The sequence below is a fragment of the Saimiri boliviensis genome, chromosome X, assembly GCF_048565385.1.
Source record: "Saimiri boliviensis isolate mSaiBol1 chromosome X, mSaiBol1.pri, whole genome shotgun sequence".
Lineage (NCBI taxonomy): Eukaryota > Metazoa > Chordata > Mammalia > Primates > Cebidae > Saimiri > Saimiri boliviensis.
In genome coordinates, this window is record NC_133470.1 from 71,681,726 (window position 1) to 71,700,519 (window position 18,794).

Genomic DNA, 18,794 nt, shown 5'->3' on the forward strand with positions numbered 1-18,794 from the left:
AGGAATTGAATTATTTGAGGTATGGGGTGTAGGGAAAGGGAGGGGAGTTAGGGCAAGTTTCTTTGAATTGGGTAAAACAGCAGGTACTCGGGAGTGCCAAGCATATGCTCTGAGACTCCTTCTAGCCTCTTAATTCGCCATTTTAAGCTCTTAAGAGAGGATGAAATAAAGTGGTCAAGCGAGCCCTGCTTCGCCCCTCCCTCACCACACGGGGGAGCACGTAGGCACGCTGATACCGGCATTGTGACTTCGGCACTATGACGCAGGGACCGTGCAAGGGTGGGCTGGTGGTTACACTCTTCCAGGATCATTTTCTTCTTCCCTTTACTTCCGCCTTTTTGGCAGGGAAAGGCCAGATGACAACCTGAATCTTCAGCCAAGCTTACAGCTGTGAGCGCTGGTGAAATCAACTCCAGCAAATCCAACCATCAATCATCTTCCTGAGGTGGTCCTCTCTTTTTCCAATTCCCACCTTGACAGAGGGGTATCTCAAAGTGCAAATCAAGTTGAGAAGAATTGGGAACACCAACAGCCTCCCACCACAGCACTACAGTTAAGGGATCCTGCTCCATCAAGACAGTTCATCAGCCAATCGGTTGTCTGCCAACCCATCATCTGCCAACCCACCCTTAGCCAACCAAGCAGGGATCAACTGGGCATGAACTAACTAATCAGGCACGAACCAATCGAGTTCATCAGATTCCAACCAAAAAGGCATAAACCGGCCAAGCACAAGCTGACTTGGTGTGAACCAATTGGATATGAACCAATAGAGTGCAAACCAAGTGGACATAAACAACCAAGCATGGGGCAAGCTGGCGTGAGGCAATCAGGTACAAACCTACCAGACATAAACCAACGTGTCATGAAACAACTAGGCAGACGGCAATTGGCTAGGAGCCAGCCAGGCATGCTGCAACAAGGCCTAAGGCAACTAGTCCTGAATGAAGCAGGCCTAAGCCAACCACGCCCATCGCAACCAGGCCCAAGCCAATCAGGCCCCAGAAAATCCAGCTTGAAGCAAAAAGACAAGGTCAAGTCAGGTGTGCGCCACAAAGTGATGTGGCAACTAGACAGCCCGTCAGGTGGGAGCCAACCAAGCATGAGTCAAGTAGGCACCAGCCAATCAGGCACAAGCCAAATAGGCATGAGCCAACCAGACACAAGGCAAACAGACTTGAGCCAACCAGTCCCGAGCCAGCCACACATCAGTCAACCAGGCATGAGCGAGCAAGTCCCCAGGCAACCAGACGCTAACGAATCAAGTGGTAACCAAACAGGCGTGAGCGAACCAGGCACGAACCAATTAAGTTTATCAGATTCTAGCCAAATAGGCATAAGCCAGTCAAGCTCAAGCTTACATAGTAAGAGCCAATCGGACATAAGCCCAAGGACTGCAAGCGTATGTGACATGAAACAAGTGGACCTGAAACAACCAAGCATGAGCCAAGCTGGCATGAGACAATCAAGTACAAACCTGCAAGACATAAACCAACCTGGCGTGAAACAACCAGGCACGCAGCAATCGGATGGGAACCAACCAGGCATGTGGCAACAAGACCTGAACCAAGTGGTACTGAGTGAAGCAGGCATAAGCCAACCAGGTCCATCTCAACCAGGCCCCCCAGTGATGGGCGTACTAGACACGAGCCAGTCACGTAGGAGCCAACGAAGCACGAGACAAGTAGGCACCAGCCAACCAGTCCCAAGCCTACCGAACACCAGTCAACCAGGCATGAAGCAACCAGGCACTAGGCAATCAAGTAAGAGCCAAACGGGCTTGAGCCATCCAAGCAGGGGTCAACCAGGAACATGTGAACGGGGCCCGAGTCACCCAGGCCCGAGCCAACAAAAAGCGAACCAATTAGTTGTAAGCCACCCAGGCCTGAGTCAACCAGGCAGGAGCCAAGCAAGTGTGAGCCAACTGGGCATGAGGCAAACAAGCATGGATTATTTACAAATAAGAACTGCAAAGGCCGAAGACTGCTCAGAAATTTTACGTCTGATTGAAGTAAGCCTGTTCTTATCGCGTGGAGCCTCATGGCATTTGTGGAGGGCTAAAAGAGTAAGGGGGGCATAGCTGGGGTTCAAATTCTGCCTCTGCTAGTTATGACCTGTGTACATAACAGCTGGTAGTTACCTAACCTCTTTACTCTTCATTTTCTGGATCTAAAACCAAGATTATAGCAATATATATTTCAAAACCTTGTTGTTATGAACCAATAACATAAAATGATTACGCATAAATTGCTTGGCATGTAGTAAGGGGCTCAAAAAGTTATGGGGGAACCAATTCCTAGAAATGTTAGGGACTGAATGTGTTCTCTTTCCTGGGGAAATTTTAACTTTAAAAGAGCATCTTAGAGAAGAGAAATGTTTACCTTAAACAAATGAGCCTCCAATGATAGAATTTCAGATATTAGTGGCTAACATTTTGGGGTAGGGAGTCTCATTGCTTCTAAGACCACACCTACCTGTAGAAACTCGTGATCAACTGCCCCAAAAACAATATTCACATGCAACAAATTTGCTATACTTTTTCAGACAGTTCATTGATCACTGAAGCCCATCCACCAAAAGCCCCCAGGAGCCAAAGGATTTGGTTACATATTTCTCATTTAATGAGGAATACATATTAAACATTAAATGAGAAATACACATTTCTCATTTAATGTTTATTTTAATGGCTTCCTTGGAAGTCATTCCAGTTAATTAAAGGGACAAGCTATGCAGTAGTCACAGTTACCGTGCTGCAGCTCTGTGGTGCTAAAAGCAATCATTTATGTGATGGACAACATACACAATTCCATATAAAGCATATAAAGCAGTAGACCAGATTGTTTATGGAGTAAATATGCGGCTGGAGAAAGCCTCAGATTATAGATAGCCAAATCTCATAAGAGTTTTACAGTAAAAATGTTTTAATCTCCTCACTAATATATTTAAATCTTGTCTATGTTGGGCCAAGTTTCTGTTTCCTCTGGAGAGTGTGTTTTAATGGCCAAAATAAAATGCCCATAGTTTTCTAGTGAAATCTACCTGTTGAAGTGATTCTAGGCCTGGCTACAGACCTGTAAGAATTTTATCTATCCTTTTATGGCTTACATTCTATTCCATTTCCACAAATTCTCACATCATTTCTCTAACTGACATTAATCTGAATTATTAGATCATCTATCAAAATACTAGGCCCAACACATTACTACAGATTCACATTCTTCCAGGTGGTAGAAAACATCTTTTAAAGAGATTTTTGTTGTTCTAGCATCTGACAGCTGGTTGGCAATTAATAAATTTATTGTTGAATGAAAAATTAACCTATTTAACTGGACAAATGTACTTGTCCTAGCTTTCCAAGCAATACCCATCATCATCACCAAGGTAATAATATGTCACTAGACTACCCCATTTCAGTGAAACTATCTGTAAGGTTTTTGGCCATATTTACCTTTTAATTTGCCACATGTATCTGATAATACATCAGAAGTTTATTGGGAGTAATTTTAATAAATATTCATTGTGGAAAAATAATAGAAAAGCTAAATTACTTACTCTGTCTCACATACATGTATGTAATGATTAATAAGCTTTGACTTTTATGTTCTTCTTAATAATTTATGTCTATTCATTCTAACTCCTGTTCATTGCTAAGTTTGCAAAACATTCTCTCTTTGCAGAGGAATTTATTAGAGTTTGCAATCACAGTAATTGCTTAGCTGAACGTGTTGCAGGTTTTATTGACTGTCCTGTTCAAAGTATTCTCTGTATGCACTCCTTTTGTACTATTCTTAATCACCACATCACAGCATTATTTGGGAACCTAGTCATTTCATTGCCAGGCAGCCATAACTTCTTGTTTACCAGAATTTCTAAAGCTTTTTATTGTGGGAGTCCCTAAAGTGTCGTTTTGGACCATGGTAATCCACAGATGGTGCTGGGTAGTATTAATATTTCATTTCCGTTCATTGTACAAACATTGAATGCATATTAGAGGAAGATTATATACCAAGTAGTATAAAAGATATAAGGATTCTTGGATTACAGTCTCTGCCCTCAGGTTGCTTACACTGTCTTAGGGGAGGTATCCACATAAATATTGTCCTCCCTGCCCATTCCATTCTCTGCACAACAGCCAAAATGCTTAAAACTCCATTGAGCTTCTGGTTGTCTTGAGGATAAAATTGAATCTTCTTACTAATGCCCTATGTAATCTGGCCCTTGCTGACCTATATTTTAAAAGCTTATTTCCATTAAAAGTTTAATGCAATTCCAGTCAAAATCTCTAAATTTTCACATAGAAAAATTTTTAGAAATTCAAAAAAGAAGAGTAATAAGGGGAGATAATCTATACCAGATATTATAAAACTGTAAGTAATTAAAATACTATGGTAACTAGTGCAAAGATAGATCCGTGGGACAGAATGGAGAGTTCAGACTCTTAAGTATATAGTCAGCCTTCTGTATCCATCTGTAGATTCAGATAACCACGGATTGAAAACTGCAACTGTACTGAACATGGACAGACTTTTTCTAGTCATGATTTCCTACACAACACAGCATAACTATTTACATAATATTTACATTGTATTAGATATTATAAGTAATACAGAGATGAATTAAAGTATATGAGAGAATGTACATAGGGTATATGCAAAGAGTATGCTATATCAGGGACTTGAACACCCTCAGATTTTGGTATCCTGGCGTTGAGGGAGCAGGTCTTGAAACTAAGCTCCTTTAGATACCAAGGGATGACTGTATATAAGGATGTAGTATGAGAAAAGGGACATTTCAAGTGAGCCAAGATGGGTTATTGAGTAAGTGCTGTTGGGCAATTGGGAGGAAAAGATAAAGGTGAAATTGTACCTAACTTCTTACACCAAAAAAATTTGAACAAATCAATTATTAATATTACAAACTTAAAAAGAAAACAAGAGTGAATATTTTTGTAACCTTTCCAAGCATGAGATATAAACCATGAAGAAAATAATCTGAATATGTAAAAAAAAAAAATTGATAGAGTAAAAAGCCACGATAAAAAAGCCTAAAGTTAAACTGGCAAAAACATCTCACAGGCCAACATCTGAGAGACTTTTCTGAAAAGTCTATGAGCTTCATAATACATTAACTTTATGACATCTGCCTTGAATGTTCAGTAACCTTTTTTTGCTTTACTTCCCAGTTTCTGGCTGCATTCAAGGTTACTAACCTTGATAATTGACATTCATATGCATGAGGTATCAACATAGTTAATCTCTCTCTCTCTAGTACTATATATACATTCTTTTGTTGCATTACTGTTTTAGATTTTGTTTCTAGATGTCTGGGATTAAGTCTGACTAACTTTTAACACTGCTCAGGACATCACATGTCAATAAATGTTTAATACAATTGTTATGATGATTATAGTTTTAAAAATTTCTTGCTAAATCATAAACTGAAGGTTTTATCTACTTTACCAGGAATTGGCTGCCTGTGAAAACATGCTAGGTGCGATGAAGTTAACAGCAGCTGGTAAGATGTTTTGCTGTGTTTTCAGGGCAAGAAAAGAAACACACAGTACTACTTAGATATGTGAAAGCAATTGTTCCTGGTCCATAAAGATGACACCATTACTAACATGCACAGGACACAAATTTGATAGCTTTGTCAGCGCTCCACTGTTTTCTATTTTCCCCATTTATAGTATGAAATTGATATTTAACAGATCTTCTACCTTTACAGCTGCAATAGAGTTCAGCTGTTTCAGAATGTAAAACGAGGAGTGTTACTGGTCAAAAAAGTATAACTTATCACCCAGTATGTTGGTAGTGGCTTGATACAATGAAATTGACAAAAGCAAAATGATTTAAAATATTTTCCAAGTATTTACTACATTTCGATAGTCATCAAGATTAATGGAATAGGCTAGTGATTTGTGCTGAATTAGAACATTTTAGGCAGTAAACATGAAGAGGAAGAGAAAAGATCATTAACATATATAAAATTAAAAATGGCAAAGACTAGGTGAAGACAGTTCTCAAAATCTAGATGAATTGATGAAGGGTAACTCCTTGAAGCTGAATACTTCAGAATGCATGCAATAAACTGAGAACATTCTACCAAGGAGATAAATGCTTTCACTATAATAGTGGGTGACAGATTCAGAAAGAAGTTATGGGTTGCCATGTGGAGTCTTTTGCACCATTCCTTAACAAACCAGTCTTAGTGCCTTGGTCAGAAATAGAACTCTGAGCTGCATAGATCAGAGATCGGTTATCTTACGTGATGATACTTATGTTCTTATTCCTGATAATTAACATGACCAGAATGTTAACTAAATAGTAATTTTGTTGGCTTAAAATAAATAGTAAGAAATACAACGTTGAAAGTAATGTACACTCTATGAAAGCAGTACTTTAACTGAAACAGCATAAAAATTTGAGCATCTCTAACCTGAGAATCTGAAATCTGAAATGCTCCAAAGTCAGAACATTTTTGAGCACTGGAGTGACACTCAAAGGAAATGTTCATTGGAGAATTTCAGATTTCAGATTAGGGATGCTCAACTGGTAAGTATATGATGACATATATTGAAAATAAAAAAAAAAAAAAAATAGACCAAACGCTTCTGGTCCCAAGAATTTTGGATAAGGAATACTCAATCTGTACGATGTTGAGATAATGCACCTGCAATATTTCATTATAGTTAGAAAAATGTTGCTCAGGGTAATATGTAACAATCATAACAAACAACAAAATGCTTTCTATACTCCAGCATTCTGCCTTAGAATTTCAGTATATATTTAAATTGCAGTAATTTCATAATGTCCTCAGTCCTGTTTTTATCTTAAAATGTCCCTGTGTACTTGTATAGAGGCAGGTGAGATATTTGATTTTTGTTTACTCTTACCTATTGTTGTAAACTTTTAAAAAATGTGATTAAATACACGCATCATTTTAACCATTTGTAGCTGTACAAGTCAGTGGCATTCAATACACCCAGCACCAGTATCTATCTCCAGATCTTTACATCACCTCAACTGAAACTCTGTAACCATTCAACAATAACTCCTCATTGTCCTCATTGCCCACCTCCCTCCCCCCAGGCTCTCATAACTGCTATTCTACTTTCTATCTCTATAAATTTGCCTATTCTAGGTACCTCATATGACTGAAAACACACCATATTTGTCTTTGTGTGTCTACCGTATTTCACTTAGCATAATGTTTCAAGGTTTATCCAAGTTGAAGCCTGTATCTGAATGTCTTTCCTTTTCAAAACTGAATAACATTCCATTGTATGTATATATACAATGTGATTAATATATATATGCATATATATACACATATAGGTTTATATATTATATATACATATAACATTTTGTTTATACATTCATCCATCAATATACATTTGGGCTGTTTCCAAATTTTGGCTATTGTGAATAGTGCTGCTGTGAAATACTGGTGTACAAGTGTCTGTCCGAGTTGCTGCTTTCATTCTTTTAGGCACATACCTAGAAGTGGAATTACTGGATCATGTGATAAATTGGGATTTTTTTGAGGAGCCTCACTACTGTTTTCCACAACAGCTGCATCATTTTACATTCTCATTAGCAATGCACAAGGGTTCTAATTTCTCCACATCCTCACCAACACTTATTTTTTTTTTTAATACCCAAGCTAGAGGGTGTGAAGTGGTATTTCATTGTGTCTTGATGTGCATTGCACTAATGATTGGTGATATTGAACACCTTTTCATGTGCTTATTGACCCTTTGTATATCTTCCTTGAGAAGTGCCTATTTATGATAATTGCTCATTTGTTAATTCAGTTGATTTATTTTGTTGTTGTTGAGTTGTAGGGGTCCTTCATATATTCTGGATATTAATCCTTTATCAGATATTATTTCCAATACTTTCTCCCATTCCATGGGTTGCCTTTTTACTCTCTTGATATTGTCCTTTCACATACAAAATATTTTAATTTTGATAAAGTTCGATTTGTTTATTCTTTTGTCACTTGTGCTTTTGGTGTTATATCCAAGAAATCATTGCTAAATCCTGTGTCTTGAAGATTTCCCATGTTTCTTCTAAGAGTTTTATAGATTTAGCACTTACATTGAGGTATTTGATCTATTTTGAGTTAAATTTTGTACATGGTGTGAAGGAAAGGGTCCAACTTCATTATTTTGCATGTGGATATTCCATTTCTCTAGCACCGTTTGTTGAAAGACAGTCCTTTTCCACATGAATGGTCACAGCAGCCTTGTCAAAAATCAATGGATCAGATATGTGAGTGTTTGTTTCTGAGGTCTCCATTCCATTGGTCTATATGTCTGTCCTTTTGTCACCACCATACAGTATTAATTGCTGCAGCTTTGTAATAAGTTTCAGAGTCAGGAAGTGTGAGTCCTCCAATATTATTCTTTGCTTTCAAGATTGCTTTGGCTATTTGGGTCCCCTTGGAATTCCATATAAATTTGAGGAACAGCTTTTCTATTTCGGTGAAAAAGGCTGTTGGAATTTTAATAGGGACTGTATTAAATATGTAGATCATTTTTCATCAGATTGGCATCCTAGCGATGTTGCCTTCCTATGCATATACAGGGGAATTTTTAAAAAATTTCTTTGGATCATTTTCAGTTTCTTTCAGCAATATTTTGTAGTTTTCAGAATACAAGTTTTTAAACTCCTTAATTAAATTTATTCCTAGGTATTCAATTTTTTTAGGGGTTATTGTAAACGGTACTGCTCTCCTAATTTATTTTTTGTTTTTGTTTGTTTTGTTTTGTTTTGCTTTTGCCTGTATATAGAAACACAACTCACTTTTATTTGTTGACCTTGTACCCTGCAACTTTGCTGAATTTGTTTATCAGCTCTAGCAGCTTTCTCTTGGATTCTTTGGAATTTTCTCTATATGGAATCATGTGATCTGCAAATAAAGTTAGTTTTACCTTTACCTTTCTCCTAAGTAGTTGTTGTTGTTGTTGTTGTTGTTGTTGTTGTTGTTGTTGTTGTTACCGAGTCTCACTCTGTTGACCAGGCTGGAGTGCAGTGGTGCAATGTTGGCTCACTGCAGCCTCCACTTCCCAGGTCCAAGTGATTCTCCTGCCTCAGCCTCCAGAGTGGCTAGGATTACAGGTGCACACCACCACACCTAACTAATTTTTGTATTTTTAGTAGAGATGGGATTTCGCCATGTTGGCCAGGCTGGTCACGAACTCCTCACTTCAGGTGATCCACCCACCTTGGCCTCCCGAAGTGTTGGAATTAGAGGTGTGAGCCACTGCACCTGGTCTATGGATGGTTTTTATTTATTTTTTCTTGTCTAATAGCTCTGGCCATAACTTCCAGTACAATGTTGAATACCAGTGGTGAAAGTGGGAATCTTTGTCTTGTTCTTAATCTTGGGGGAATGCTTTCCGGCATTCACCGTTGGTATATTGTGGTTTTCATAAGCACACTGTATCATGTTGAGGAATGTCACTCTATTCCTACTTTTATGAAATCTTTTATTATGAATGTGCTGTGCTTTAGTCAAATGCCTTTCTGGCATTCATTGAAATGATTGTGTGGGTTTTCCCCCCTTTGTTTCATTAATGTATCATATTGATATGCTTATGTTGGTGCACCCTTACATTCCTAGGATAAATCACACTTTATTATGGTGAATAATCCCTTTATATGTTGTTGGGTCAATTTGCACTTTTGTGGAGAATTTTTTAACCTACGTTATTAAGGAATATTGGCCTGTAACTTTGTTCCAGTGTCTCTGACTGCCTTTGGAATCAGAGTAATGCTGGCCTCACAGAATTAATTACAAAATGTTCCTGTCTCTCCATTTTTGGGGGAAGAGTTTGAGAAAGACTAATATTAATTCTTCTGTAAATGCTTGGTAGAATTCACCACTGATGAGGCCATTTGGTTCCTTACTTTTCTTGTTGGGAGATCTCTGATTACTGATTCAAACTCTTGCAGGGCTGTTGAGATTTTCTGTTTCTTCTTAAGTAGGTTTAGGTAATTTGTATGTTTGAAGGAATGTGTCCATTTCTTCCAGGTTATCCAATTTCTTGTTATATATATCATAATATTTCCTTATATTCTCTTTCAATGTTGTAATGTTGGCAGTAATGTCCTTCTTTTCCATTCCGATTTTAATTATTTGCATCGTCTTTTGTCAGTCTAGCTGTCAATTTTCATCTTTTCAAATAATCAACCTTCACTGATTTTCTCCATATTTTTCTATCTTCTATTTTACGTCTACCCAATTTTTATTATTACCTTCCTTCTGCAAGCTTTCGACTTAGTTTGCTCTTCTTTTTCTACTTCCTTAAGGCATAAAGAGATTATTGTTTTAGATCATTTTTCTTTTTTAAAAAACATGGCATTTACAGCTATAATTTTCTCTCTGAGCACTACTTTCACTGCATCTCATAAGCTTTTGTTTCTTGTCTTTTCATTTTCACTCATTTAAGTGTTTTCCTATTTCCCTTATACTTTCCCCTTGGACCCATTGTTGTTTACAGTGTGTTGTTTAATTTTCACATATTTGTACATTTCTCAAGTTTTTTTCCTGCTCTTGATTTCTAGTATCATTGTACTGTGGTTAGAAAAAAACTTTGTGTGATTTTGACGTTTTAAAATTGATTAAGACTTGGTATGTAGCCTAATGTATCTATCCTCAAGAAAGTTTCATGTGTACTTGAGAAAAAAAAAATGTGTCTTCTGTTGTAGTTGGATAGAGTTTTCTGTATATGTCTGTTAGGTGCAATTGATCTACAGTGTTCAAGTCATCTACTTTTCTGCCTGATGGTCCTACGTATTACCGAAAGTGGGGTATCGAATCTCCTATTACTGTCTCGCTGTGTACTTCTTCTCCAGTTCTGTCGGTGTTTGCTTCATATAATTGGAGCTGTGATGTTTAATGCATGTATATTTATAAATGCTACACGTTCTTGGTGAATTAACCCCTTTATCAGTTCATAATGTCCTTTGTTGTAACTGTTTTTGACTTAAAGTCTATTTTGTTTGATAGTAGTATAGCCACCCTAGCTCTCTTTTGTTTACTATTTGCATGAAATATCTTTTTCCATCACTTCATTTTCAACATATTTGTGACTTTGGATCTACAGTATATCTCTTATAGACAGTATATACGTGGATGATGTTTGTTTGGTTTTTTTCTCCCCTTAATCCATTCTGCCGGTCTCTGTGGTTTAGCAGGAGTGTTTAATCTGTTTACATTTAAAGTAATTACTCATAAGGAAGGACTCACCTGTATTGCTTAACTGTTTGTTTTCCATATGCCTTAAAGTTTTTGGTTGTCCCTACTTTCCTCCATTAGTCCTTTACTTGTGTTTTATTTTTGTAGTGAAACATTTTCATTCCTTCTCATTTCCTTATATGTATATATTATAGGTATTTTCTTTTTGTTTACCATGGGGATTACATTTGATGGTTACAACAATCTAATTTGAATTTAAACCAACTTAACTTCAATCTCATACAAAAATTATTCATATATATATATATATATATATATATATATAAATATGTATATGAAAGGCCTCAGTCCATGCAAACTCAAGTCCTGCAGTGAGTCTGTCCCCCTCTTCTATTACTGATGTCAGAGATTTCATCTGTAAACACTGGGTGCCAAATAGCATACATTAGGCTGGCCATGGTTACTAACACCTGTAATCCCAGCACTTTGGGAGGCAGAGGTGGGTGAATCACTTGAGGCCAGGAGTTCGAAACTAGCCTGGCCAACATGGCAAAACTCCATCTCTACTAAAAATACTTTGTAAAAAAAAAATAGCTGGGCATGGTGGCAGATGCCGGTAGTCCCAGCTACATGGCAGTCTGAGGCATGAGAACTGCTTGAACCCAGGTGGCAGAGGTTGTGGTGAGCTGAGATCATTCCACTGTGCTCCAGCCTGGGTAAGCAAGACTCTGTCCCCAAAAAATAAAAATTAATAATGATTCTTATGCATTCGTCTTTTAAACAATGTAGAAAACAAAATGTGGAGTTAGGGTCATCTCTCAGTATATGCAGGGGATTGGTTCCAGGTCCCACTGCATATACCCAAATCCATGCAGAGTCAAGTCCTGCAGTGAGTCTTACTGAACTCACATATATGAAAAGTCAGTTGTCTGCATATTTGGGTTTCTCTTCCAATGAATATTCTGTTTTTGATCTGTGTTTGAAAAAAATCCATGTATGAGTGTACTTGCACAGTTCCAACCCATGTTGTTCAACGGTCAACTGTATAAACACAATTATAATACTACTTCTTATTATTGCTCGTGTATCTCTTTACCAGACATCTTTATTCATACAACTTTGAGTTACTGTCTACCTTACTTTCATTTCAACCTGAAAAACCCCTTTTGGCATTTCTTGCTGGGTAGGCCTAATGGTAATAAACTTCTTCTGTTTTTTTGGGGGGGTGGTGGGGGGGTGGTCTGAGAATCTCTTAATTTCTCCTTCATTTTGTAGGACAGTTTTGGTGGATATAAAATTCTTAGTTAACAGTCCCCACTCCCCCAGCCCCCTGGACTTTAAACGCCAGTCCACTGCTTTTGGGCTTCCAACGTTTCTGATGGGTAATCAGATGATAAACTAACTGAGGATCCCTCATATGTGACAAACCGCCTCTCTATTACTGTGTAAAATTGTCTCTTTAGCTTTTGAGACTTTGATTATAATGTGTCTAGGTATGGACTTCTTTGGGTGTATCCTACTTAGAGTTGGAAAGTTTCCAGCTATTTTTTCAAATTGTCTTCCCTCCCTTCCTTCCTTCCTTTCTTGCTTTTTCTCTTTTTTCTCTTTCTTCTGTCTTCCCCTTCCTATAAGTCCCACAAGAGTTTTCAGCTGTTATTTTTGCAAATTTTCTTTCCCTCCCTCCCTTCCTTTCTTTTCTGTTTTCTCCCTCCTGTAAGTCCCACAAGTTTTCAGCTATTATTTTTTCAAAATTTTTTCTTTTCCTCCCTCCCTTTTTCTTTTCTTTTTTCTTTTTTTTTTTTTTTTTTTTTTTTTGACGGAGTTTTCGCTCTTGTTACCCAGACTGGAGTGCAATGGCACGATCTCGGCTCACCGCAACCTCCGCCTCCTGGGTTCAGGCAATTCTCCTGCCTCAGCCTCCTAAGTAGATGGGATTACAGGCATGCGCCACCATGCCCAGCTAATTTTTTGTATTTTTAGTAGAGACGGGGTTTCACCATGTTGACCAGGATGGTCTCGATCTCTCGACCTTGTGATCCACCCGCCTCGGCCTCCCAAAGTGCTGGGATTACAGGCTTGAGCCACCGCGCCCGGCCCTCCCTCCCTTTTTCTTTCCTTCCTTTCTTCTTTCCTCCCTCCCTCCCTCATTTTCTTTTTTTCTTCCTTTTCTTTCTGTCTGTCTTCCACCTCCCATTAAGTCCCACAAGATACATCCTGCTCCACATGATGGTGATAATGTTCCACAAACACTTTTGGTTTTGTTCACTTTTCCTCATCCCTTTTGTTTTTCAGACTCAATAATTTCACCCGGCCTAGTTTCAAGTTCATGGATTCTTACTTCAACTTATACAAATATGCCTTTGAATTCCTCCAGTACAGTGCATTCTTTTTTTTCATTTCAGTTATTCTACTTTTAAGCTTCAGAATGTTAGGGGGAGGGATTTTTTTTATAATTTTTATTATTTTGTTTTTATATTTTTCTGTATTTGGGCATGTCTTATCTCTTTGGGCATCTTTAAGACAGATGTTTTAAGCTGTTTATTAAGTCAAACATCTGGTTTCTTCCGGCATGTTTTTAGTTAATGTATTTTATTCCTTTGAATGACCATTATTTCTTGTGATTTTTGTTATAAGCGAGACATTTGAAACTTATACTATGGTAACTTTGGAAATCAGACTCTCTTTTTCCCCAAGGATTTGATGGAGTTTCTTTTCAAGCATTATAGGGTGTCTCTGTGTTAGGGATAAGCCTGAGTTGAAAGCTTAATGTGTTCTCAGGTCCTGTCTGAGCTTTTCTCTAATCACACATAGCAACTTTCTAAATTCCCTTGTGTATGTGTTTTCAATTCCCAAATGTCTCACAGAATGGGGCAGCTCCATTCAATCTCCTGGAAGCTACTTCAGCTCCTGGGAGTTGAAACAATGGCGGTTAACCTCCACGTCCTCACCTCAGTGATGAGAGCAACCATCCACGGCCAAAACACAGAACTTCAGTATTTTGTGGACAAGACGTTTATTGGTCACCCCGGCTCCAGCAAACTGCTACAGAAATAGAGGTTGCTGTTCCCATGGCTGCCTGTCGTGGGACTGGAGCAGAGGGTGCTGAGTGCTGGGTAGCTGCCACCTCATTGATGGCTGAATTTGACCCAAATTAACTGCAGTTGACCAGCCAGGCTATCTCCTGTAAGTTGCAAGCATTCAGATAAACTCCAGAGTTCCAAAATATTCACTTTAGTTTCCACCAACACAATTGCTATCCAGGTGGAGAGAGAAATTCCTATTGCTTCTTATCTACCATCTCCCTCTCTCTGCTATAAACTTTCTGACATACTATATATGAATTGTTATTTCAGATTTACTCAGAGATGGCTTTGGGGAAACTCCACTTTTCCACTGCCTGATTGCGGAAGCAAACAGTCAACAAAATCCATCAGGTAGAGTAAATCTTTCTTCTCCAGTTTAATCTGGAGTATATTTTTTCCATGCTGAAAGTATAGTACTGTTATGTAGCACATAATTACTATTAAGCAGAAGAGAATATGTATATAAATCCATTTTTTAAAGAAAATGCATTGCATGTACTTATGTTTGTATAAGCATTATTATTTTTTTAAGACACAGTCTCGCTCTGTCACCCAGGCTGGAGTGCAGTGGCATGGTCATGGCTCACTGCAGCCTCCAACTTCAACTTATTTGTGTGTTAGCCTCCCAAATAGCTGGGACTACAGACATGTGCCACTATGTCCAACTAATTTAAAATTCATTTTTGTAGAGACAGGGTGTCACTACATTGCTCAGGCTGATCTCAAACTCCTGAGCTCAGGTGACCCTCCTGCCTTGGCCTCCCAAAACACAGGGATTACAGCCATGCACCCAGCTAAAATTCTTTGAAAGATCGTATGCCACACTGTAAAAAGAAGGCTTATAATCTAAAGGTTGTATTTTAAGGGACTTAAGCCCCCTACATTATATGTTTCTGTAATTTTTTCCAGTGAACATTTATTATTTTGATGGTTAAAAAAAAAACAGCAAAAGACATGCAATTTGGGGATAAAGAACTGGTGAACATTCAACACAACCTTTCTACACCCTTTCTTGTATCTTCCTAGACCAATTGACTATTGGATTTGCCATGTACTACTTTACATATGACTCACGGATTGGTAAGGTACTTTACCTAGAGGACTTTTATGTCACAAAAGCTTACCAAGGTAAAACTACAATTTATGATATTACACTTTACAAATTAGAATGACATATTTTAATGAGATCGGACTTTACATATGGTGTTTTAATGTAACATTGCTATAATTAAATTAAGTTAATGAGTTTGGTTACTATTCTGGTTATTCTTTCATGGAGTGAAGACTCAGTCACAGATTAGAAAAACATTTCATTAGCTCCTCTTAAGGTCTGAATAAGCCAAGCTATCACATGGCTATATATATATATATATATATATATATATATATATATATATATATATATTTATTTCATTTTTGAGACAAGGTTTTGCTGTCACCCAGGGTAGAGTGCAGTGGTGTGATCCCATCTCATTGCAACCTCAACCTCCTGGACTCAAGCAATTCTCTCACCTCAGCCTCCCAAGTAGCTGGGGCTACAGGCATGTGCCACAGCACCGAGCTAATTCTTTTTTTGTAGAAACAGGGTCTGTTTTGCCCAGGCTGGTCTGAAACTCCTGGGCTCAAGTGATCCTCCTGCCTTGACCTCCCAAAGTGCTGGGATTATAGGTGTTAGCCTTCGTGCCTGGCCACAGAGGTATACTTTTATCTTTAAAAAATGCTTTTAAATTTTAGGTGGGTTTAAGTAAAAATGGATAAGAAATATACTGTTATAAGACAATAGTGGCAGAGACTCACTTCTTCACTGATCTTTAAAATAAACCCAAACTCTTCTATGACCTTTAGTACCTTATTCCAATTAGAAAAGAGATATGAAAGCATTCATGAGTTGTGTTTCCACAAGCTATTAATAACATAAAAAACCAGATACAGAGTTTTAGATATTATTTTTTTTGACTAAAGCAAATAACTGGTTAAGTGAAATTTTCAGTTTTCATTTTGCATTGTCTATTTAAAAGGCCTAGGTATTGGAGCTGAAATGCTGAAGATTCTAAGTCAGGTATGTATTAAATTAGTATCGATATTCTATATATTAACCTTTTCTTCAATAAATATTCACAGGCATAAATCATTAATCACACCATTTGAACATAACCCCTATACTTCAAATTTCCACCCAAATTAAACTGGATTTTCAAATCAGATGACTCGTATAGAATATATGAAATATATTCAATTAAAATTGATTTACATATAATCCACAACCACACTATACGCCCTTTTTGCTATCAAGTGAAAGTAAGCAGGAGGGTTATTAGAAGGCATTTTTATTCATAAAACGGGCCCACAGTATGCATATTACAAGACTATAAAAGCAAGATTTTCTTGTATTTTGGAACATATGAGAACATGTGTTCTTTGGGTAGGTAAACTTTTCTATACAATAAAGGGTAGCAAATCAGTTTCGAGCTTTTAATAAGGGGTTTTAAAGCTCGTAACAGTGAGACTTTTTTTATAGCTACAGAAAATTTCAGTTAACTGCTATATTTGGAAGTATTATTCACATACGGTCTTGCATAGAGTAGACCCTCAATAAAACATGTGTTAAAGAAGATAATACATTTTTAAATAGTAAGTTCTGGGGTACATGTGCAGACCACGAAGTTTACACAGGTATAAACATGCCATGAGGGTTGGCTGCGTCCTTCACCCCATCACCTACATTAGGTATTTCTCCTAATGCTCTCCCTCCCCAACCCCACACCCCCCAAAAAGGCCCCAGTGTGTGATGTTTCCCTCCCTGTGTCCGTGTGTTCTCTCTGCTCAATTCCCACTTATGAGTGAGAACATGCGGTGTTTGGTTTTCTGTTCTTGTGTTAGTTTGCTGAGCATGATGGTTTCTAGCCTCATCCATGTCTCTGCAAAGGACATGAACTCATCCTTCTTTATGGCTGCATAGTACTCCATGGTGTATATGTGCCACATTTTCTTTATCTAGTCTATCATTGATGGGCATTTGGGTTTGTTTAAGTCTTTGCTATTGTGAACAGTGCCACTAAAAACATACCTGTGCATGTATCTTTATAATAAAATGATTTATAATCCTTTGGGTATATACCCAGTAATGGGGTTGCTGGGTCAAATGGTATTTCTAGTTCTAGATCCTTGAGGAATCGCCACGCTGTATTCCACAATGGTTGAACTAATTTACATTCCCACCAACAGTGAAAAAGTGTTCCTATTCCTCCACATCCTTTCCAGTATCTGTTGTCTCCTGACTTTTTAATGATCACCAATCTAACTGGCATGAGATGGTATCTCAATGTGGTTTTGATTTGCATTTATCCGATGACCATTGAGGATGGGTTTTTTCATATGTTTGTTGGCTGCATAAATGTCTCCTTTTGAGAAGTGTCCGTTCATATCCTTCACCCACTTTTGGATGTTTTTATTTCCTGTAAATTTCTTTAGGTTCTTTGTAGATTGTGGATATTAGCCCTTTGTCAGATGGGTAGATGACAAAAATTTTCTCCCATTCTGTAGACTGCCTGTTCACTCTCATGATAGTTTCTTTTGACAAAGACTATACATTCAAATGAGAGTAAAATTTGCTTGTGTGTTTTTAAACAGATTGCCATCCGAACCCAATGTAGCTGCATGCACTTTCGTGTCGTCATTTGGAACAAGTCTTCTATTGCCTACTATACTAGTCGAGGGGCTTTAGACCTTTCCTCTGAGGAGGGCTGGCGTCTCTTCAGGTTCAACAGAGAAGAACTCCTGAAAATCACAGAGGAAGAATGAAAGAGGCCTTGTAACGACTCATCCCAGCACGGCCTCCAACACTGGAATGTCACCTGAGTCTAACAGCAGTTTGACTCGGTTGTACAATACAGCAAGTGATCATCACATTCTTTTTTGACCAGATCTTTTATTTTGAGGCAGATTTTGTAGGGCTAGTCAACTTTCCATTATCTAAACCAATATTCTAATAGCTAGTAGTAGTGCTAAACCAGAAGAGCAGATAATTTAAAAATCACTTATACTTAGTGTTGCGCTATTTTTTACCCACCATATTTCATCAAATTTAAGATGCTTCTTTTTCAGAATGTGACATATCTGATGTTGGGATACATGTACTTATCACCTGGCAGCATTTTTCTTCAGGGGCAGGATCTTGCTATGTTGCTCAGGCTGGTCTCAAACTTTTGGCCTCAAGCAATCCTCCCCCTTCAGCCTCCCAGACATAAGCAACGGTGCTCAGCATTTTTAAAAAATTAAAGGTATAGGATATGCCTTAGATTTGATGAAATACAGCTGTTTGAATATATTGATGTGAGGCTTAAAAAATTCATTTCACATACCAGAGATAAATTCTGAAGAGCTTACTTATGAAAACCTAGCAGTTAAGTTGCTTCCCTACCTCGCGCAGCTTAAGTACCGCTGCCTTCTTGACATCATCCCAGAACTACATTTTATCTCTGAGCATCCATAGCACTTTGGTTGTAC

General features: G+C 37.9%; 1 protein-coding gene across 1 annotated transcript; it reads left to right on the plus strand.

Moving 5' to 3' along the window:
- The first annotated feature begins 257 nt into the window (after window positions 1-257).
- LOC101054175 (uncharacterized) lies at window positions 258-18,089 on the plus strand. Its single transcript, XM_074391566.1, is given in 8 exon segments — window positions 258-279; window positions 676-789; window positions 792-2,011; window positions 5,463-5,514; window positions 14,559-14,639; window positions 15,315-15,416; window positions 16,307-16,347; window positions 17,919-18,089. Coding segments are annotated over 8 exon segments (1,803 nt in total).
- The last annotated feature ends 705 nt before the right edge of the window (window positions 18,090-18,794 follow it).